This window comes from Jaculus jaculus, chromosome 8, assembly GCF_020740685.1.
Source record: "Jaculus jaculus isolate mJacJac1 chromosome 8, mJacJac1.mat.Y.cur, whole genome shotgun sequence".
NCBI classification, from domain to species: Eukaryota; Metazoa; Chordata; class Mammalia; order Rodentia; family Dipodidae; genus Jaculus; species Jaculus jaculus.
The window spans coordinates 37,897,060-37,921,437 of NC_059109.1; the positions used below are offsets into that span (position 1 = coordinate 37,897,060).

At 39.3% G+C, this 24,378-nt stretch overlaps 1 protein-coding gene across 8 annotated transcripts in view; it reads right to left on the bottom strand.

The window, feature by feature from the left end:
- Meis2 (Meis homeobox 2) overlaps window positions 1-24,378 on the bottom strand; it is a 228,408-nt gene that overhangs the window by 188,351 nt on the left and 15,679 nt on the right. For all 8 annotated transcript variants that reach the window (XM_004668193.2, XM_004668192.2, XM_045156332.1 and 5 more), the window contains exon 7: window positions 23,842-23,956. In XM_004668193.2, the coding sequence (XP_004668250.1) occupies window positions 23,842-23,956 (115 nt within the window). The remainder of the gene's footprint in view (window positions 1-23,841; window positions 23,957-24,378) is intronic.

A 24,378-nucleotide genomic window follows, 5' to 3' on the forward strand; every position in this document is an offset into this window, starting at 1 on the left:
ACACAACTTCTCACACACTTAAGTAACGTGAGTGTCATTGCCGCAGCCGTCACTACACAAGTTATGAAGATGAAACAATACAGCATAGACACAGGGAAGAATTAGCTATAGTGGTCCTCAAACAGTAACTAGGCTGAATGTTTGGGAACACACAGCTTAGGTATCTTTCTTGCATCTAACACCATTTTGGCTACCAATGGTAATAAATACAAGAGCTCAGATTCTGGCTTCAATAAAGCCATAATACTACACAAAAGCAATGTCCAGAGAGAAAATGATTAATTATCAAATGCTGATCTCTAAAATTCCAAAACAGAGCTCCCATACTACTTTTGCTTTTTTCCCTTCTTGACAATGATGCATCATAAAGAAGTCATGAAAACTGAACTGATGTCTAGAGGAAAACCATCTTTGCCCAAAGCTGGTTGAGGTCCAGTATATGTAAATTTTGATCAGAACTTCATGGTGAAGTAAGCAATAATTTCTAAGGAAAGCATTTAACTTTAAAAGCAAAATTAAAACCAAACAAACAAATAGGAATTAAAGTCCTAGGATGTGTTGTTATGAAATCTCAGCCAAAATAAAGTATTTTTTGTAAGCTTACAAAATCAGAAGAGAAAAAAATTTCACCTCTATATTATCTCTCTCTCTCTCTAATAAATAAAACTTTAAAAACAATTTTTTTAAAGGGGATAGATGACTTATAGTGCCTGTAAAGCCAAAGGACCCTGGTTTGATTCTCCAGGACCCACATAAGCCAGATGCACAAGGTGGCGCATGCATCTGGAATTCATTTGCAGTGGCTGGAGGCCCCGCTGTGCCCATTCTTTCTCTCTCTCTCTCTCTCTCAGTTTCTCTGGCTGTCTCAAATAAATCACACTTTAAAAACAAAAATGTAAAAAAAAAAATTCTACCTTTGTCTCTATCCTACAAGTAAACAGAAAACTTGGCAATTAAAGATGATACACACACACACAGGCACACATATTGTAGATATCATTTGTTCATTTGGATGGTTGATTGGTTGTTTTCCTCCTTCTTTTGTATTTTTTTTAAGATAAGGTCTTGCTATGTAGTCCTGCCTGGCCTTGAACTTCTCAGTCATTCTACTGCCTCTGCCTCTGAAGTAATGGATATGCACCACCACTTCTGGCTGGTTTGAACACAGTTACTTATTTTACTGAAAATAAACTGCCAATATTCAGATACTATAACATGTATAGCATAATACAGATAAGAAACCAATTACCTTTTTGTGTGTAATTTTATACAAATACAGTTATGTTTTTAAATTTTATATAAATTACAGCAGGTTATTCTCTTTTATTGCCTCACCCCAGCTTCCATTACCCTGGAGACCCTCCTTATGTTATTCACTATGGGGGTTATGAAGGCCTCAGTCAGTAAAAATATATTTAGAACATAAAAATGTAACATTATAAATATCCAGCTTAACATTATAAATATCAACAGCCTTTACAAAAGTTAGTAAAGGAAACAAGCTACATTGGGAATTCTTATGCTAAATGACACAAGAAAACATATAGGCAAGTGAATTGAGAAGGAAAAACAAATTTAGGTAAATTTTCATTACCATAAAAATGAAACATTGGTTTTGATTTTAAATAGACAAAATAATTGAAAAATTAGTCAGCTCTCAACTGTGTAAACGCTATTGACATTGTGGTCAAATTTAAGCAAAAACAAGTATAAGAATATTTACGCATGGGAAATTTTATTGAATTGGAGTATCAAAAGACATTGCCTTTAAGAAACCCTGAAACATTATAGGATTTAGGAAAATCAGGATTAACTTTTCCTTAAACCACAAACCCAATCCAGTGAGTAAAAATCAACAAACAAGAACATTTCTAAAGAGGGAATAAATTATCTATTGTCTGGTATCATTTCATAGGCAGCTAATTCCTCTTGAAATGTTTGAGCAAAGATATAACCAGATATTTTTAAATTCTGCTTTGCAGAGGTTTACAAAAGCATAGAAAATATTGGGCACAGGCCACTACGTGATTTTAAAGTTATACCTCAGTAACACTAACTATCATTCTTCTCCTCGCTCATGATGTAATATAGTTCAGAAAAAAATTTCAAGATTGAGTCAACTAGAGATGCCAGCTACTCACACTGTGCCAATTCAAAGCCTGCCCTTTCAAAAGTGTGTAATGTAAATTCTGGAAGCCCCAGGCAGGTGGAAGTTTAAGCACTTCACCTAGCCAATTGCTGGCAATCAAAGGTAAGGGCTCAACGCCTGGACATGTGGCTTCATACATTTGACACTACTACAGGCACCGAGGTCTATCTCTGGAGACTTGTCAGGAACAACCCTGGAAGCCAGAAACTAAAGAGAGTGTCAAAAAAAATCCTTTAGGGAAAAAATATTTCCAAAGAGAAGCGGAAGCTCTGACTGGATCTTTTTGATTTTGTAGTGGGGTCAGAACATCGCTTTCACAGCATACTGGGGATGCCTTTAAGTAATTCAAGATCTCTGAAGAATTTTCACAACACATGTGACTGGCACTGTGGCTTGAATGGTATAGAAGTACCTTTCAATTAAAGAATGTGGTTTTATTTCCCTGCTTCAGTATTTCAAGCCAGATAAAAACAAGATGCTAAGCCAATTCATAGCTCAAAAGAAATCACCTTGGCTGAAGCATTTCTAGTAGGCTACAGAGGTGATTAAGTGGTGTTGGTGAGCAAATTAGAAAGGGAATTGAAATGAACAGCTTTGAGAAAGTCCTTTTTTATTCACACAAAAGTATCTTTAAAAACCCACAATATGAAATATTCACTAACTCTCCAGGTTTTTTTTTTCCTTCCAGCTGGATGTGTGACTAATGGAACTGGTAGGTTTTCTTTGGATTAGCAGAATTCTTATTACCCCCAAACACAGGGAAATGTTTGATTTTTAAAAAAAGGAATATGAAAACATGAATAAGCATCCATTCATACATGCAGTTGATAGCTATGCAATCAGTTTTGGAAGGAACCAAAAGAAAAAGCAATCTTATCATTCTATGATTTAGCACATCATGCATTTCTTGACATATGTACCAGAGGATAGCAAAGCCTTTAGATCAAGCCTAACTTCTCATCTCTCTCTTCCTATCATTCCATGTTGGGTCTTACCAACATAAAGTAGAAATAATACAGAATTTTTTCCAGATATAAAACACTGATACAAATTCTTAAACAAGTATCATATGATAACATAGGCTTCAGTTTAACCTGAACAAATAAAAAATGAAAAATTATAATAAAGAAGTAATAGATGAATGACACCCTTTTGATTGGAGAGATGATGTGGGCATGAGGTTAATGACTTTCACAGTACAGTCAGTTGTTTTAATTAAATTTATAGCATATGTGAACCGAACCCATGAAACACACTTTGCAAACCAAGAGCATGACAGTCTTAAATAAACCTGTTTTCCTTCTATTTATGTCCTCTCTTCTTTTGTGATAGCAAGTAATTGACCCTCCCTATCACCAAGCCACCTAAGCTTAAAATGGGAGAAGCTAGAGAAATTCTGGGGCAATCACATGAAAATTTATGTAAAAAATACATTAAGAACTAGATATGTAAAACTAAACATAACATTTGACAGATCTGATTTGAATTTTAAACGACATTGAAAAATTAATATAGATAGAATGCTATTGTTGGAAAAGACTAGAGTCCTTTATCATTCCTTTCACATAGAGGTGTAAGGTAAGTTTGTAAGAGCTTAAGGAGATGAAGATAATATGACTAGCAAGTAAGTTTAAATGGGAGGTTGTAACTTGCCAGCACTCATTCTCACCACGTACCTTCCACTAGCCTTGTGAACAAGGCCAGAACCTAGTCTACGGACAGCATAAGGAGTAGACCTTGCCCAAACTCTGCCATGCTGGACCCCGTGACTGCAGTGCCACCCACATGATGCGCAGGAGCAGCATGAGCTGCAAGAGAGACCTCCAGAAAGAAAATGAAAGAGAGTGGGAAAAACAGAAAAAAACAAAAAAGGAAAGGGACCAACATCTGAGTTAGCACCAAACTCTGGTTCCTAGGAAACTGAAATTTCAGTTTTCTTCCTGATGCTTACTCTTTCCTCCGGCCTTACCCTGCAATTTTTTTTTTTTTTAAACCTATTTGTACAACTGCGTTGTAGCACAAAAGTGGAGAGAAAACAGACAAGCGAAGAATTTTGAACTGTAGCTCCTCTTCTGTTTAGAGATCTTTTGACACTACATCCTAAAATTCACAGACAGCAATGCGGGCTTAAAATTTAAGCTATGAAAACATAACAAATAAAGTTAGTACGTCTGTGCATTATTCATATCATTATTGCTGTAGTTTGGAGCACGTTTTAATGTGTATGCTTGGACCAGCACATACTTGGGTCCATTATCTAATTTAATTCTCATGACACCTCTATAAGATAGGTGTGGCAATCCCTATTTTATAAATGAGGAAAGATAGGCTTAGAGACCATGAAGTAAGTCACCAAGTTCACATCAAGTGTGAGAGTCAAGTCTTAGTCCTGGTTCTTACTCATAAGTCTGTGCTCTTAAGGACAAAGTTAAAAGCACTTGATTTTAAGTTATAATTTCTCCATAACATATGGAAACATTTCCTTAAACTTAAAGGTGTTGGAAGAATTTCAAGCTGGGCGTGGTGGTGGCTCTTGATTGTGATTGAAGTGCTAAGGATGCAGAGGCAGGAGAATTGCCACAAGTTCCACAATAGATTGTTCCAGCCTGACTACATTGTGAGTAAGATTATGACTCAACCCCTCCAAACCAAAGAAAGGATTTCCTTTCAAGCTGTAAGTACATGCCATCTTTCTTACACTGAGTTATTTTCAATTCTAACAAACAGATGCATCATAGAATGAGTGATTGATACTTCCCCCAGCTACAATTTGCAGAGTGTTAACCTACGTAATGAGGACTTATATCCTAAGTTAATGCTGAGTTATGAACAATTATTAGCTGTTAACTAACTGTCAAAATCAAACAATTCACTCCACCACATATTCGTCAGAAATTAATGCCGTCATGATGCAAGAATCAGGGCTACACGGGAATGACCTGAGATGATCTAGCTAAGGGGCCTTCTGTAGTCAAGATGAACTGTTTCTCAATTCTGGCTTTCCTTACCTCCTGCTGTTGAGAATGCCATGGAAACAAAAACAAAGCACACGTTACCACACAACATGTCTCAAAAGAGGCCAGGAGGCTCAGGCAAAAAGTTCACAAACAAACAGGTGAGTCTACACAGATGAAAGTTAAAATGACATAGCTTCTGAGACTGTTGTCATTGGAGTAGAGATATTGTCCAAAGCAAGCTGTCCATATTTACTACCTACCTGTAGAGCAGTAGGTTTCAAAGGTCCTAGCAACGTTCAAGTGGAAGCTTCCAGGATATTGCTACCTTGAATGGTCAATGTGAAGCAATGCACTAACCTATGAAAGGACCATGTTTCTATGAATTTTAGAAAGTCTAACATTATTTTTCCTCATAATCCTATTTTAGTCAGGATTTTTTCCTCCCTCTATCTATCCATCCATCCATCTGATCCCCTTCCCTTCCTTACATCAGCTGAAAGCAACAACTCCTTTCATACTGGCAAAAAATGGGCAACAAGGACTCCTTTTATTTTATTTTTATTTATTTGAAAGGGAGCAAGCGAGAGAGAGAGAGAAAGAGGTAGATAGACAGAATGGACATGCCATGGCCTCTAGCCATTGCAAATGAACTCCATATGCATGTGCCACATGAATACTCTTGGTCCTTTGGCTTTGCAGGCAAGTGTTTTAACTGCTGTGCTGTACCATCTCTCCAGCTTTTTTTTTTTTTTAACGTTTTTCAAGATAGAGTCTCACTCTAGCTGAAGTTGGCTGAGAATTCACTATGTATTCTCAGAGTGGCCTCGAACTCTTGGCTATCCTCCTACCTCTACCTCCTGAGTGCTGGGATTAAAGGCATGTGCCACCATGCCCAGCTTCCATGATTCCTTTTAGAATAAGATAAAGAAAAGTGCCATCTATGAAAATGCTGGCAACTGTGCTAGGATGTGTACCTTGTGTGTGCTACGCTAGGACATGTACCTCGTGTGTGTTATGGAAGGATGTGTACTGCATGTGTGTTTAAGAACTAAAATTTAAATGGATAAAGAATACTAACCCCTATTTCTACTCTTACTAAAACTCTTCCTACTCTCAATTTTGCCAGTTGACTAATAGTGGTAAAATTTTTTGGAGAGCTGGAGAGATGGTATAGCAGTTAAGCGCTTGCCTGTGAAGCCCAAGGACCCCGGCTGGAGGCTCGATTCCCCAGGACCCATGTTAGCCAGATGCACAAGGGGGCGCACGCGTCTGGAGTTTGTTTGCAGTGATTGGAAGCCCTGGTGTGCCCATTCTCTCTCTCTCTCTCTCTCTCTCTCTCTTTCTCCCTCTCTGTCTGTCGCTCTCAAATAAAAGTAAAAATAAACCAAAAAAAAAAATTCTTTGGAGACTGGGAAGCTGGTTCAGTGGTTAAGAATGCTTACTACACAAGCACAACAGCCTGAGTTCAAATATCAAGCACCCACATCAAAAACAGGGCATGGCCGCATACGCCTACAACCCATTGAGGAGGAGAGTGGAGACAGAAAAATTGATGAGGCTTACTGGCTAGTCAATCTAACTCAAAAACACTGCCGCTTCAGGTTCAGAGACAAACCAATCCTGTCTCAAGGAAATAAGGTGGAAGAAATCATGTGTGGGTGTGTTATGTAAACACATACCTTTCAATTTTCTTTTTCCTTTTGTGTCTGCAGTGCTGAGGATTGAACCTAGGCCGCTGTACATCATAGGCAACCACTTTGCCACCAAGCTACATTCATGACCTGCAAGTGCTATAATGTTTTGAGCTAAATTTGCTACGTAGTATTCAGAATCTTTTAGAGAAAAATATTGACAAACAAGAATAAATTTGGGTTTTTCTTTCAGTTGTACCCTAAGCCTCTTCTTGCTCATTTGCTCAAGCTACATAAACAAGACATGTCCAACCTAATGTTTAAGTGGGTAATCTGACCCCATATCACTCAAGAATGCAAAACATGGATTCAGAAAGACTTCCACCACTCAATGAGAGAGAGAGGAACATTCTAGACATTGTGGATGCCCCTGAACATGATACATGCCTGCCAGGTTCCTCCAACAAGAAGAGTCAGGGAAAAGGTATTGCTAGTAAAAGTGCTTACTAAATTGAAGGCCTAGGACAGCGAGCTGTACAGAGGTTGGGGTTTGGCAGCTGTTTCCTAACAGACAGCTCCAGTAGCCAGTACATTGCTCACCACATCAAGCAACCAGGGTCCAGTCAACCAACTCTGAAACATACAAGCATTATTTCCCCTCCTCTGTGGATATCTGGCTAGCCTCAATCTCAGTGGACAATCAGAAACCAGTTTGCCTTTGATAAGGAAAAGTGCATTCTGTACTGTGTGTCTAGCTAGGTGTTAGTTCAGTTCATGTCAGGAATAAGTCTGCTGGGGTCTCATTTCTTCATTTTCAGGATATAATCAGAAATGCTTTGTTTGGATGCAATACCCAAGATGGATTCAAGGTACACTGTAGGATACACCAAGTATAAGCACAAGGATATCTGAGATGGGAACGTGTTCTGTATTAGAGGAGCGAAAGTCCTCTTTCACACAAAGAGGAGCCTTCTAACCGTAGAGGAAATTGCTCTTCACACAATTGAAAATTGATCCTGAGCTCATGCTGACCCACCTCTTAAATCCAACATGCAAGCATACGACCTGGGATATTAATTGAATGGACTTAGGTGATAGAAGCAGACTTGAGGACAGTGTTTTCCAGAGTGTTCTGAGGGAGGTGGGCCCTCAGAGGTAATGGAAAAACCTGTCTTAATGGTTAAATGGGTCTGGAAAGCTCTGTGTCTCTAACCACTACAGACTTAAAATGTACATTAGCAAATCAGGGGATCTGAAAATTCCTACACAAGAGGAAACCCAGCTTTAGCCCAGGTTTCAATCTAACCACAAAGTTCTTTTTTTAATGTAATGCATAGTTAAATATCATGGGAACCGTAATTTTTTTTTTCAAATACTGAGGATGATCTATTTACTCTATCCCATTGAGTCATTTCCAGGTGTTAATAATTACAAAGCTATAAAAATTCACAAAACTGTCCTTGGATACAAATTCCTAGATGGTATGAAGAACATGGGACTTTTGAGAATTACAATAATTTAAGAGCTTAGGTTACTTCAGAGAGAATGCCAAAGCTTTTCTTTCCCTCCCCCTCCCTTCATTCTTTCCTTCTTTTTTTTTTTTTTTTTTAACTTGTTTCTTCACTCCAAAGAACATCCACAGTATTCCAGGGAAGCCTACGGATCTGCTATTTTGACCAGGGAAGACACAGTGGAGAACTGGCCATTGGCATTCAAAAGGAAGGCGATTATGTCACTGCTCCCATTCACAAATCTTCAATGGTCCCTATTCCCTACCAAACCAAGAACTAATTCCCCAGCCTGCTTTTCAATGCCCTACACAATACGGACCCAATTCCTTTTTCAGTAAAAATTATCATTATTGAGGCCCCTATATCATCACAGCACAATGAAGGGTGAGGAGGAAGGAGCTCCCCCAAATGCAGAAGCGGTCCTCACGAATCTTACAGTCAAGCTGAACAGTAAACAAGCAGCACGAGGACAACCTGATGCGTCACAGGAAAGACTGGGGGAGTGTTCAATGGCGAGTCAGAGAAAAGGAATTGCTCCAAGGGGGAGCTGGGCTCAGGTCTGGGTTTCACCAACCTAACAGTCCATAATTTCCTTTTCTTTAGTATAAATGTGAGATTTTAGTTATAGAATCCTCATCATGATCTCAGTTCTCTGAGGACAGTTTTTGCAATTTGTAGGGCTGGAGAGATGGCTTAGTGGTTAAGGCGTTTGCCTGCAAAGCCAAAGGACCTTGGTTTGATTCCCCAGGACCCAAGTAAGCTAGATGCACAAGGGGGCATATGCATCTGGAGTTCCTTTGCAGTGGCTGGAGGCCCTGGTGAGCCCATTCTCTCTCTCCCTCTATCTGCCGCTCTCTCTCTCTCTCTCTCTCTCTTTCTTTCTCTCTCTCTCTCTCACACACACAAATAAATAAATAAATAAATAAATAAAGTTTTAAAAATTGCAAACTAAAAAAAAGTTTCATGTTTACTTAGTATGGACTAAAGACAAAATCATTGTCATTCTACATAAATAATATCTTATAAGCCCTACACCTCAAATCTATTAAGTCAGTTATCATTTATTTCTCTCATTTTTCTATCTGATTAGAGCTTGGGAGACTTGCCCATGACAAGTAGCAGGTGTGAGGACTTAATGGCAGGTTGGCTAATGCCACAGGCCATGTTTTTAACCCCTATGCTATATTGCCCACAAGTACAGTGTGGCCCACAAAGAACCAGTCCTCACCCAACATGCACCAAACATTTCCACACCAGCAACTTTGCATGTGCAAGAGGAGCCTACCTTGTTGATAGAAGGGCACAACTGAAGAATTCATGGCAGGGAAAAAAGTGAACTGTCCTGTGATGTCTGGTCCTTCCCCCGGAAGAGAACCCCATATGTCACTCTGGACTCTGTCTTCTACTCTTCCTTTCACAGCGACCTCTTGATGAGGTCTCTCTCCTCCATTGCTACTGCCACTGGCTTGATGCTCCACTCTCCTCTGGACTTGAGACCACTACCCCTGTTACCCTCTGCTAATGATTCTTTCCTCATGTGTAATCTTCATATTCTACAAGAGTTACATTTTTAAATATAAATTTCACCATAGCCTACTGTGGCTTAAATTTCCTCAATGGGCTGCCCTTATCCCTGAGCAGAGCTTCCTTGATTAAAATTTCAGAGACCCAAGGCTTCTCCTGGAAAAAAAAAAAAAAATCCCGATTTTAGATATCTGTGTTCTGTATTCACATGCCTAATGTGAGCTTCGTTTCAGACGGGAAGTTCGGGAAGCAATGCTCCACAGAATTCAGCACAGCTTGTGAGGGTGGTCAGTAGACTGCACTTGGTCCTCCCTCTGGCCCCTCTTTCTCCATGTACAATCTCACACTAATAGCTATGTCAGTCTGGCTATTGCTCCATGCATACACATAGCTTCACATTCCCGGGCCTATACACTGGCTAGCCAGCTGCTCTCCACACCTTCCCTATCCTGTCCATCTGAAAATACTCACTGAAGACCATCAGTCAGGCTCCCATCCTGTGAAGCTTTCCACAGGCAGTTCATATGGTGTTAAACAGTCCCCTTTCCAAGTACTCTACTTCCTGCATGCAGAAGGTACTACCAGGGGGATACATACACTCTGAGTCACTTGATGAGCAGAATAGTCTTTCTGAGTAAAAGAAAGACATCTTATTTGCTTTTCTATCCCTAGCACAGAGGACAGTGGTTGACACTGAGTTTTTGGTCAGCAACTGAGTGAATAAAATATTCTTTCGGTTTCATCATTAGTTCTCAGGATGGAATTTTTTCAAAGCCAATGTCTATCAAGAATGTAATAACTGGGCTGGAGAGATGGCTTAGCAGTTAAGTGCTTGCCTGTGAAGCCTAAGGACCCCAGTTCAAGGCTCGGTTCCCCAGGTCCCACGTTAGCCAGATGCACAAGGGGGCGCACGCGTCTGGAGTTCGTTTGCAGAGGCTGGAAGCCCTGGCGCGCCCATTCTCTCTCTCTCCCTCTGTCTTTCTCTCTGTGTCTGTCGCTTTCAAATAAATAAATAAATAATTTAAAAAAAAAGAATGTAATAACTTCCCTATGAGGCAGTTATCATTACTCTCTTACAGAGGAAGGGCTGCTTAGAGCACAGGAGCAAAGGACAGTTTGGATCCACCTACTTTGAAAACTGTCATTCTTCCTATACAGCCTTCCTCCCACATCAGCACACCTTCTTCAACCTGTGAGCTCGTCCCCCGGATGAATAAAGATGTGCCACACGTGAGTTATTCAAGCACCCACGATTTTGCCCCCTCCAAGTTTCCTGGAGATAGTGAGCTACAGAGAGAACCCGTGTGATTTCTGTATTTTCCTATCCCGAGTTTGATAACAATCTTTGCCCTGAATTTAAAGAGCATACACCTAGGTTAGGTCACAAGATATAGAGAGAATACTGTACAACCTCCACACGTGGCTTTTTGTCAAAAGAGAGCCATGAGGTGTAATTCACAAGTTTCCAGCAATCAATGACTTATAAACTTCCCTCCTCACTCACATTTGGTACATAGAAATTTTGGAAGTTTTATTTTAGTGGATGGCATTTGTTACAAATGTTAGTTGGAAGAAGAAACATGAAATTTTACACCCCTAGTGTACTTTTGTAAAGCTTAAAAAAAAAAAAAAAAACTTGATTTTGAGGGAACAGTAACAGCTCTGCATGGGATGAAGGGTTAAGGAATAAGTAAGTACTCATATTAAGTACGTAGTCTGTTGACTAGAACATGGCTTCTCAACCTGTGGGCCACAATCCCATATAGGGTCACATAATGAAATGAGAGAGTCACAAAGAAATTTGGCAATCGTAAAAGGTTTCCGAACATGCAACAACCAAAACACTAATTCACAATGGAACTGTCAGTGAATCCAGTGTGTCTAACATTACCCACCTGTATTGCATTGTGTGACTTCGCTGTGCCCTTGGTGCACTTTGTCCTGCACATGCTGTCACCACCCAACACCTCAGCTCAGATCTGGGACTATGGTACGTGATGAACTGTAATGCCTTTAGCGTTGTACTACATATACATACAAAGTTTTCTGCTTTCCTTGAAACATAATTGTTTAATTATGGAAAACAAAGGCTTCACGTTTCCCTATGATCATTCCTCAGCATTTAAGTCTCAATATAGTATATCTTTGGATGGGATTGTGTTAAAATGTTTGCTTCTTTGTGTGTTTTCTAAGAAAAACAAACAAACATTTTAAAAAAATTTGTTCATTTTTATTTATTTATTTGAGAGTGACAGAGAGAGAAAGAGGCAGAGAGAGAGAGAGAGAGAGAGAGAGAGAGAGAGAGAGAGAGAGAGAATGGGCGCACCAGGGCTTCCAGCCACTGCAAACGAACTCCAGATGCGTGCGCCCCCTTGTGCATCCGGCTAACATGGGTCCTGGAGAATTAAGCCTCGAACCGGGGTCCTTAGGCTTCACAGGCAAGCACTTAACTGCTAAGCCATCTCTCCAGCCCAAACAAACATTTTGTGAGGCAAGCCCAACAGAATGGACTTTTTTTTTTTTTTTTTTTTTTTTTTTTTTAATGAGAGAGAGAAAAAGAAAAACTTGGCATGCCAGGGCCTCCAGCCACTGTACTTGAACGCCAGAAGCACGTGCCACCTTGTGTGCATGTGCAACCTTGCACACTTACGTCACCTTGTGCAACTGTCTTATGTGGGACCTGGAGAGTTAAATATGAGTCTTTTAGGTTCACAGGCAAGCACCTTAACCACTAAGCCATCTTTCCAGTCCAAAATGTTTAGTTTTTTAAAAATGCTTTCGAGTGGCTGATTTGACTTTAATTAAAAAAGAAAAATGAGATTGTGGGTGTAGCTTAGTGGTAAAATGATCAAATGTTTTCTAGCTTCTGTTTCTCCATAAGCAAAGTGGAGAGAAGCTAGCTATCCTGAGTTCTAGCCCCAGTACGGAGAGAAAAAGAAATCACTCAGTTTGAGCTTGGGAATAGAATACAATTTCCAGCAATTTCTGCAATGGCCCTAAATTTCTGCCATTTTGTACTATGCATTTATGTGAATCAATAATCTTCATATTGGTTGTTATAAAATCTAAAGATCAGTCAACTCTGAAAAACATTGAAAAAGCTTTTCATCTTGCAGCATTAAATATTCAGTCAAGATTTAGTTCTTTTTTTTTTTTGTTGTTGTTGCTTGCTATTTTGTTGTTTTTTGGATTTTGGATTTTCAAGGAAGAGTCTTGCTCTAGGCCAGGCTGTCCTAGAATTCACTATGTAGTCTCAGGCTGGCTTTGAACTCACAGCAATCCTCTACCTCTGCTTACCAAGTGCTGGGATTAAAAGCATGCACCACCACATCTAGCAAGATTTAACTCTTCTTTTTGTTTAAATATATATATATATATATATATATATATATATATATATATATATAAATAATTTTTTATTCCTTATTTTATTTGAGAGAGAAAGAAAGACGCAAATCGAGAGAGAGAGATAGAATGGGTGCACCAGGGGCTTCAGCCACTGCAAACACATAACTGGGGGATTGAACCTGGATCCTTTAGCTTTGTAGGCAAGTGCCTAAACTACTAAGCCATCTCTTCAGCCCAAGATTTAATTCTTTATTTAAAAATAAGTAAGTACATGAATCTGTCAGTATGCAAGTTTGCTTCTTTTAGATGGTGAAGCTTCTTCGTGAGTTATTGTCAATAAATGTTTGATTCGCACACATTTTATATACCTACATACTTGGGGTCACAAAAATATGTCTCAGATGAAAAGTGGCCATGAGTACAAAAACGTTAAGAAGCTCTGGACTTCAGGTGATCATTGCTATATCCATATAAATTAACAGTTTTTAAATTACATTCAGATGAATGCATTCAATTGTGAAAGTTTCCAGATCATTACTTAAAGTTTCTGGAATGATTCGGAATAGGTTGTAGGAGAGAGTAGAGTCTGACCCTTTGTAATCGTTATCAGTTATTGTTCCAGCTGTGAAGTAGACAAAGTACAACAGAGTTCCAGATGTTTGAAAGATAATGGGAAAGTTGCTTCTGTTTATAAATGTCCCTTTTGTAGCAAACAAAACAGTCTGCTGGTGCTAAGAGTACCTAAGATGCCCTACGTATGAACTGTGTCATTCTTCCTTCGTCAGAAAATAAACTCTGATGCCTAGTTTCTTGACAAATTAAGAAGGAAAAAAAAAATCTTTCTTAAGCCCCAAACAAGAAATAAAAAATATTATCTCACTACATATCATAAATTAAGAACATAAAATGTGTATGTTTTTTTTTTTTGACGACAAACATATAGCCTGCCTTGATTGTGTGAGGGAAAGCCCTATGAATGTAAACAAAAGCTTCCTGGAGCTTGAATTTTCCAGACCATGGGATCAGTCTTATTTTACAGGTGAGCAAAAGTCCCAAAAGATTATGGGACACATCCAAGGTCATACAGCTAATTAGTGTCAGCACAGGATGGAGGAAAGGAAGAATAAAGGATCTTAGAGTTGCCATCTCCAGGTAACGTTACATGCTTCACACATGGAATCTCGTTTAATGTAACCTTCTGGTCAACCTTGACAGTGGGAAGCTTTCCTTCCACTTTGCAGATAGAGAAACTGAAAGAGGCAAACACTGGCTCAAATTTGGATTTGAGTCCATGTCAGGGGCTGGGAAGATGGCTCAGAAGTTAAAGGTGCTTGCTTGAACCCATGTTTGTCTCCTGGATCTGGCCCTTTTCAGTGCAACCATGATCTTAGAGCACAGGGCTCCTAAGCCACAGTGCAAGACCCTTGACAGAAACCTATGCAAATGTAGAGGACTGACTACTAAGATTGGTTTACATCACCAAAATAATTATACTTTCCTCAAAGCAATTTATGAAAACTGGAGGACATATGCAGGAAATCAACAGAAACCTCTGAGTCCTCACAAATTACTTCCAGCCTCCTTTACCTGTGTGTAAAAACCAATGCTATCTCTCAAGGTCAATCCTATCTTAAACAAGAAAGTACAAGCAAAATGAACCAAGGCCAGCATGGGAAATATTTGCCACATTAAGCAATTTTCCTAATTAGATCCAACCATTACATATAAAGACATACATACCTCTATACACTCTTGAACAGATAACATAATGAAATGTAATCCTTTCTCCAAGTTCTGACCCCACATTTGAGGCAAAATTAAACAACAAATGAGATAAATTTAAAACTAAGAACCTACTTATATCCCAGATAATTTTAAGTTTGAGTGGATGGGTCTGTTATTGGAAGTAATGGATGCAACAAAATATTAATGAAAAATCCCTTTGGGTATAGTAGGACTTTAATAGATGTGTAAAAAAAATATTCCAAATAGCACATTTATGCCCATCCACCCATCAGAGAGTCAATAGCCACAAATTTTTCATCAATTTGTTCATCTTAAAAAGAAAAATAAGGGCTGGAGAGATGGCTTAGCGGTTAAGTGCTTGCTTATGAAGCCTAAGGACCCCAGTTTGAGGCTGGACCCACGTTAGCAATATGTACAAGGGGGTGCACATGTCTGGAGTTCATTTGCAGTGGCTGGAGGCCCTGGTGTGTTCATTCTCTCTCTTTCTATCTGCCTCTTTCTCTGTCTGCTGCTTTCAAATAAATAAATAAAAATAAACAACAAAAAAAAGAAAAATCAGGGCCAGGCATGGTGGCACATGCCTTTAATCCCAGCACTCAGGAGGCAGAGGTAGGAGGATCGCCATGAGTTCTAGGCTACCCTGAGACTACATAGTAAATTCCAAGTCATCTTGGGCTAGACTAAGACCCTACTTCAAAAACCCAAAATAAATAAATTAATTAAATAATGTGTACTATGAGTTATATTTATAGATTCAAAAGTAGATTTCTTAATGTTGGACTGCTCTAAGAGGGAACACTCCATGGGAAAAGCTGGATGGAAGACCAGGAATATACTATCATCACAACATCATGTGAAAATGTTATAAAGAGGCCTAAGTGCACATGAGTATAGAGAAGGAAACAGCGATCTCACACTTGGGTAAATTGGGAAGACTTCATAGGGGGAGATGAAATTAGAGTTTGATTTTCATCAGTAAAAACTCCTCAAATAGGAGACAGGCAATGTCACACCTCCTCTAGGTCTGCTTCCATGGTTGTCCTTTGCAAAAGCTCTGCTTTCCTGGAACCCTGGGACCTTCTCACTGCACAAGAAGGTTACTAAAGCAATCCATTTCCCTTTTAATGAAGAACTAGATTTCAATGAAAGCCTATAGTTGCTTTCTTATTGGTCATTAGCAAGGTCATGAGCCACCTAATGAGGTGGCTCACATGTCTATAATCTCAGCATTCTGGGAAGCTGAGGTAGGAAGAGTGCCATGAGTTCAAGGACAGCCTGGGTTAGAGTGAGGCCATACCTCAAAAGAAAAGAAATAAATGGAAGGAAGGAAGGAAAGAAGGAAGGAGGAAGGTAGTGAGTAGCTCAAGATTACACAGGGATAGATTTTAGTAAATTGAAGTGGTCTAAATCATTGTCTGCTGTGACATAAAGAACATTTATCAAAACCAAATTAAAAACAGATGTCATCATGTGAAGATGAATAAAAAGACCTTCTACCAGTATTTCCCCAGCAAACAAACAAACAAAACCCAGTAACAATTGCAAGAATTGCCCTTCAGGTAGAAATAGAACAGATAAAAAAGGGGTAGGGGTATATACCATGGCGTCTTTGCAGACTATTCTTCCAAAGCCAGGCAAAGACAATGAAGAAAAAATAGAACACATGTATTACAATGTATAGTACCATAAGGCAGTGTTTGATGCTCTGGAGGGCTTCAACAAGTACTGCTCAGCCAAAAATCAATTGAAAAATCAGCATGATAACAGAGCATGAGTTGCCCTATAATAGCCTTAAGACCCCCAAGGCTATTCACGTCCCTTTCATCTGCCACACAGCTCAGACTCTTGGGGGACCTCTCTTCCTCTCCCGGAGCACTCTGGCCCTCTGTGTTTCTTACCTACTGCTTTGCTCTTCCTTAGAAAGAGAATGATGATGTGTTCAAGTGTCTTTTAAGAATTTTTCCCTTCTCTGATTTATTCTTTAGCTCCTCTTGACAGTTGCACTAAAATTCACCTTGTGCTATCAGTCCTAGACAATTTGTGTGATAGTAAGTGGTCAGCCATGATCTCGGAGGGGGAATGCCTTAACTAACATTCTTTCAATGGTCCCTTAATAAAATCACAGAACAGGCATATGCAAATGAGACTTGTAAGCAATCCGCCAGCATTGTTATAAATATACATATATAATTCATTCCAAAATTTCATCTCAATATTTCTTTAATCACTTCCTCACAATCTCTGGTTTGTTCAATTTATATTTCGACTTGGCATTTGGTGCCAGCCCCCAAAGATATGATACATCTGTCCCTTAGTCACAATTCTTGGCATTTTTTTACCTTAACTCAGTCATGAAATGATTGGTTGAATTTACCTTGCTTATTAGTAGGATTTCCTCATAATAAAGCATTTTATTTCCAAACTTTCAATTTGATGTGAGCGGTATCAAGCCGGTAGTGACATAGCCAAGCTTAAGGAGGACACACAGACCCAGGGATCTGTGTGAGGGAAGGAAAAGCTAATTGGAAGTCAGCTTCCCTGTGATTATCAGCTTGTTTATGGGGAGGGAGGGAGGGCTCTTCGGAATGGCACTGTAAATTCAGGCCTGATTATGGCGTTAACACCACAGCTCATTTCCACACACTCCCCTACCCTGAAAGCCCCCACCCAATCCAATTTGTTTAGTTTGAAAGGGTTGTGCACTGTTTTCAGAGAATGACAGTTTTTCATGCCTTGATTTTTCTCCAGTTTCAGGAAAAATTAATCAGTCGCACAAGCCAGTTGTCAGCCTTCACTCCCCTCATGTCAGAAAGTACACACACTCACTGTCTGCTATAAGAATACATTTTAGTAATTTTCCCCATGTCAATATGAATATTAGACTGACCCAATTAATATGAAATGCTTCTATGCTGCTGGAACAGATAGTGCTACAGAAAGAGCCATTTGCACAACCTGCTCAGGATTATGGGCCATAAGGACACAAAGATGGCACACACATTTGTGGGCCATCTGAATTCTTCTACGGAGTGGGGAGGGGGAGTGGCGTGACGTTCGCTTGACTGTCGTGGGTCATGTTTTTTAATCCAGAGTATTGGACATGTAACGCAGCAGCAAGAGCTGATCATTTTGTTTAATCACCTTTTGGATCTTTGCCAGCTGGTCTCCATTGAGAGCACCGCAAGCAGCAAGAGATGAACGGCGTCTAACACGCCACCAGAGCTTTCCCGTAAATGTCTGAGAACGGATTCCAACAAGAATTTAGTCTCAGAGCAGAAAGGGATACATTTAAAAACTCTGTGCATTAACTATACTTTTCCCCATAGAATCCTCACTTGGCATGAATAATTTACCCACTCTTATGCTAATGGGATCATGAAAGTATCCCTGTGTCTTTAGTGCAGCTATTCTCAGCTTTCAGTAATTACCCCACCCAGCGAAAATAACATGGCTCCTGCATTGAACGGCCCACTCGTCGTACCTGACAATTATTACAAAGATCATGGCTGACAGTAGAAGGATCCAGAACTGGACAGAGACACCCTGGTAGCTCAGGGATGGGTACAGCCACACCATAGCTCTGGTAAAGGGTGGGGATGTCTAAGTAAAAGCAAGATTCTCCATTGTCAATGCCTGTCTTTTCTTGACTTGTTATCCAGATCTTACTTAAATGAAAATATGATGCATGGAAGGCATTCATGACCAGATCAGTTTGGAGAAGGAATTAATAAGCTATACCTAAGAGAAAGAACTATAATTATTGATTGAACACATCTGCAGGAAGTATGCATTTTATTAGAATATTTAAAAATATAAATAATGGAAAATTCCCTGCATTTTGCTTTCAGGGATGTTTGGCGGGGTGGGGCGGGTAGGGGGGGATTACCAAAGGCGAGAGGAAAAAAAAAGGAAAGAAAAAAGAAAACACATTTCTATCTCTGTCCACAAAACTCCATGTTAGGTAGTTCACTGTGTAAAAATTATCAGGCTAAAACATCTGGGAAAGAAAGCTATGAAACAGCAGGGAACGTGGCTGGTTTATTGTTTATCTTTTGTTTATGAGGCAGTATTCAAGTTTAATTACTACTCTAAATTAAACTCTAACTGGCATCAGGAGACATCCCTTTACATGACTAAGTTTAAAAAAAAAAATCTAGAAATCCTAACTCTGGGTTTTTCAAGTAAGTTGATACATATAGGAAGAAATTACTCAAAATTAACAGCAATTATAGAAAGCTCTTAAGCATTTATGGGCAACCATTACATGTTCCTAGAGCATTTATTTATTAGAAGAGTTTAATTTTATTTCTAATAGTGATCACTCTTAAAAAAATCCTAAGGAAATTAATAGACATGGTTTGGGTGTCTGCTAATGCTTGAAGTATGGCATTCTTTTTATTTAATTTGGGGTTGAGGGAGAAGGGAAATGCGATATTATTATGCCATATGTATCAGCTTCTTCTCTGGTCATGTGCAATTATCAAGTACATTTTCAGAGAAATTTTTGATACAGTTGGGAGGACAGGAAAGAAAAGGAATGCTACTGTATTTATCGTAACAGTAAGTGACCAGTTTAAGATGAACTTAACTCTAGGAAAAATCAAAGTTAAAAGCAACTAGCAAAAGATTATGGCAGATGGCATCTGTCATGTTGTATTTAGGGTTATTTTAAAGAGATTGCCGCCACTATGAAAACATTCCTGTGACAGAATTTTCCTAGACTGAAGAAGAAACCCCAGCAGAACATATTCAGGGCCTACAATAAGCAGTGTCCGCCTCCCTATTTCCTCCTTTAAATACATAACTGGAATATTTTGGTGGGGAAAATGCTATTTTATAACTATAATCTATATTGTAAAAAGTGCAATGATATTTTAGACATTTGCTTAACTCTAAGCACTTTCATTCATGACTAAAGGGCTATTTGGAGATTTCAACACCATGATTACTACAGAGCTGTTTAATAACTAAATGAATATATAGCTGTAGGATTCTAGCCTTGTTGCCTGGACCATAGGTGGGAACATCAATGAAGGGGTCTGGCAGCAAAGTAGAGGGGAACCACACTGAGTCGTAGGCCCTGCGCCCCGAGCGATTAGACACAGACATGCTAGAGTGTGCATGGATTTAGGTTAATCTGGGTCTGGCAACAACATGGTTAACGTGTGTGTGGTGTGCAGTGTGAGCTCAGCAGTTACTGGGCCAACTGTCTCGGTATTTCTGGGAATCCTGCCTATTCACAGTGCAGGGATTGTTCAATTGCTGCAAAATGTACAAAATGAATTTTACAAAAATGAATTGTAAGGAAGGCCCCATTACAACGATTTTACAGCAAAGATGTCAACATCAATTTTTCTTTCATGCATAGCTAATGATTAAAACAGCATATTCCATTTGCCTAAGACAATTTATTTCATATTGGCACATCAAAATATTGAAATACAAAATTATCTTTACTCTACCCTTTTTATTCATGGCTGCTGAACCCACACCATTGTTCAAACCAGGAAAAATAAAACAAACTTGGCACGAAATACTTAAAACAAAGGCTCATCAATATTCTCCAATTTGTCAACATCTCAATTACAGCACTGGAAAAAATGTAAATTTCATGTGCTCTAAACACTGAGGGGTCTATTCTCTTGCCAATTCGCATGCATAACTCCCATCAGCGTTAATGGGAGTTACACAAACCCATCAATAATAATAATACTTTGTACATATATTGTGCCTTTCATCTAAGGCTCTCAAAAGTGCTGGAGGAACAAGGAGGCAGCTTCCTGGTCTTTACTCTGGCAAAATACACAATGAAGTACAAAGCAGCTTTTGACTCAGCAGGTACAGAATTAGGGACCCCAAGCCTTATTATCAAGCCCCATTTTACTGATGGGAAGTCGGACACAAAGAGGGCCAGTTACTTCCCCCAGAGCCTGGAGTCTGCACCCTCATTCTATCCCTGAAAAACCAGATTTCCTTCCTCATTCTAATGTGACTAACAAGACAAACACCCTCCCTTTGGCTGCTTTTAGCAAGAGAAATCTGAGTGAATGAAAAGTCTGCTTCATATTTACATAGTTGACTGGTAGGCATGTGCTGCAGGAAAGATATAACAAAGTCAGGTTTTACATTTTACCAACTTGATTTCTTACAATATTTTAATTTTTTTTTTTCTCCTTTTGGTTTGCTGCACAAACACAGAGGACCAGGTGAACTTTCACCTGCGTAACTGTCGCTCTTTCACTATCAGGTCATAAAACGAGGTGATTTTAGGCTCCAAAGTAAAGATATGTATGAATCATTATAGCAAAAGTATTCACAAAAAAGCATAAAGCAACATAAATGCATGTATTGTTTTATAGCATATGGCTATTAAAGTTTAATTTAAAATGTGTATGAAAACATTGTATTTAGTACAATTCATCCCCATTTCTTCTGTTTATCATAATTTGTTTTGAAATTGAATCATTTTACAGTTTTCCATATGCCTGTTGTGCTAATAAATTCTGAAGAAGCAAGAAAACTCTTCTAAACTTCAAACTTAGTTTCCAATGAAACATTATAACATAGTTAATACAAAGAACATAAATTTCCCTCCCAGGTTTTCCATTCTACATCAGCCCAGAGATTTAACCTATGATAAGCATATGTGATCTCAGTCAGTATCTCTGTTGACTTTGCTCTAAAGCAGATAATTAATCTTTCCCACTGAAAGCTACTCTGGACAATTTGGTGGGACACAAAGTATGAAAATATCTTGAAAACACGCTTGAGAGACTATGGGAGCATCAGTAGGACAGAATACACTCAAGTCTGGTCTTAAAGTTTAGAGCCCGCTGAAAACTAGCAAAACACAGCACACCATCTTCTCCTCATGCATGTGCTCTACACACTCGAGCAGTGGCCAGGTAGAAGAATTCTTCTTGCACCAACACTCTTCATCTTATAGATATAAGAACATGTCTTCCTCTCACTCTCAAACTTTAACACAGTAAAAAAAAAAAAAAATACGAACTGCCTAGTGCTCAGTCACATAAGCTACCGTGTCCATATTTAATCCCACAGAGATATGATTAAAGGAACAAAATGCTTCAGGGATCAAATCCTTCAGCAAGGGATAAGTGGGGTACAGCTCCCCACAGCAGAGGTCTAAGCGTATTGTTTCACCCAATGTCCCAGACTCATAGCTCTTCCCTTTCCTGGCCAAAACAAAACAAAACAGGCTAACCAAAAGAATAAAACTTCATGCCTTGCCTGTTGCCATAACTATTCCCTGCTCCAAAGCCCAAGGTCTTCTCTCTCTACTGCAGACCTCCTTTTCTCTCTGGGCCTTTCTGTTACCCCTCTTGTCATAATTCAAGTAACCCAACAGAACCAGTCAGTTTTAAATTTCAGTTGGGACCTCGGTGACCTGTTAATGAATGTACAGAGAAGAGAAAAACTCACAGTGTTGAGTTATGCCCGGTGTTGCTAGCTGACTCGAGTCAGAAATGCTTGAAGCGTTAACGTAATTGCAAGAATGTGAAAAATGAAGCTCTGGGCTCCTGAGCAAAGCGAAAGGTCAAAGGGAGCCTTGCACACAGGGAGTCCTGGAAGATAGCCTCATTAGGCCATTAAGTCTGCCTCTCCATTCCCCTCTCTCCTAGGATGTTTAGGGTATTTCGTTTTTATTAATAGATACATTTCACCCCAACTTGGGGTGGTGGATAGGATGGAGTGACAGGAAGCTTTCTAGGTATAAACTACTAGGATGTAGAACTGTGGTTAAGCCATAACATTGCATACCCACTGACTCTATGTACAAGCTATCTTCAAAAAATATCTTACAATTTGGTTTCCATATAGTCCAACAAGTTTAATAAACCCAACATGTAAAAACCTAAATATATACAGTTCCTACGTTTTTCCACAGTTGGTCATTTGGTAGTATGTCATCGGTGAGCTGCAATTGTTTAAAAGGTAGATCCTAATTTCGATCCATACACAAATTAATGGTATCCTAGAAAGTTCACTTTTTTCTAGGCCATCCTAGAAATCTAGGAACCCCACATCCCTGGCAAGAAACCTAGAAGTGGATAGCTCCTCAGCCTACATTAACTACACCCTTTAAATGGCATAGATAACTACAGCTCAAGCTGTTAAACAGGCCTCTACTTGGAAGCCTGTCTAATGCTTAAATATTGTGGCCATAAACACAGTCATAATAGAGATGAAATAGACCTAGGAGATCAGACACCATCTAATGTAAAATATTAAAAAGTAAAATCTATACACTTTCCTGGACCACATTCAATAATGCATCTTCCTTTAAATGATCATTTCACCCATAGAAGAGTCATCCCTACCAATATCTAATTGCTCTCTGTGCAATAGGTGAGCTGTAAATGTGAAAACTTATCCCCAGTTGCAGAAGGCTTCCTTGACATTTTCAGCTGGTGTCCCCCTTGCCCTCTGATTACTCTAATGTTTAGGAAGTGAGACAAAAGTCACTATGTCAGCTGAATGGAAACAAGGTCAAACAATCTCCAAACAAATTCAAAATCCATTTCCCAAAATATGATTCCATATGAATTTACCTTCATTATCTCTGGAGCTAAGAAGAACAAATTTCTGCATATTGGGTTCTGTTAAGGCATAACTGCTTTAATTACAGACAACTCTTAAAGCAGACATAAGCTACTGGTTCATAGCACAAGGTAGGCACATCATTTCCTGCACTCATACATACCAAACCAGTGTAGATAACCAAATTTGTAAGAGAATTGGCAGAACTAATCAATTGTTATTGTAATTCATACTTAAAGATTAGATGTCTCATTTTAACTTTCTGTACAGAAAGAGGAAACACTGTCTTTCTAAAGCACAGCTGACTCTACTCCTGACCTCCACTCCTGTTTACACAGAGGCCGATATCACAGAAGCCTGGCGTTATTTTACTTATGCCTACTTTTACACGAGGAACACGCTTGACCTTTTACCTTGCTCACTGCTGTTGTCTCCACTCTGGGAAGCGTGACCCCCACTGGAGGGTCCGGGGGTGCCTGCTGAGTGGGTTGAGGTTGCATCATCGTGGTCTCGCCAAGATGAAGGGTTCTGATGTCAGGATGCCAAGGAGTTTTCCCACAGTTGTCATTTCAGCCATAGATGAGGAGCCGCAAGTGCAGGCACAGAGAAAGACCAAAAAAAAAAAAAAAAAAAAAAAAGTGTACCATTAGTGTTTGCCCAACTAGCCACACGTGCCTGCCATGCTACAGTATGCTTTCTGTTCAGTCATAGGTACAAAGACGAGAGATGCTTAAGAACTGGATTCAGAACTCCATATACGTATATATTTGTGAAAAATAACTGAAAGGTACATTTTAAATGGGTACATCTCACCATATGCAAATTTAATTGCAGTAATGGTAATTTTTAATGTAAGAAAAAACTACTTGAGGGCTGGAGAGATGACTTAGAGGTTAAGGCGCTTGCCTGTGAAGCCAAAGGACCCAGGTTCAACTCCCCATAACCTATGA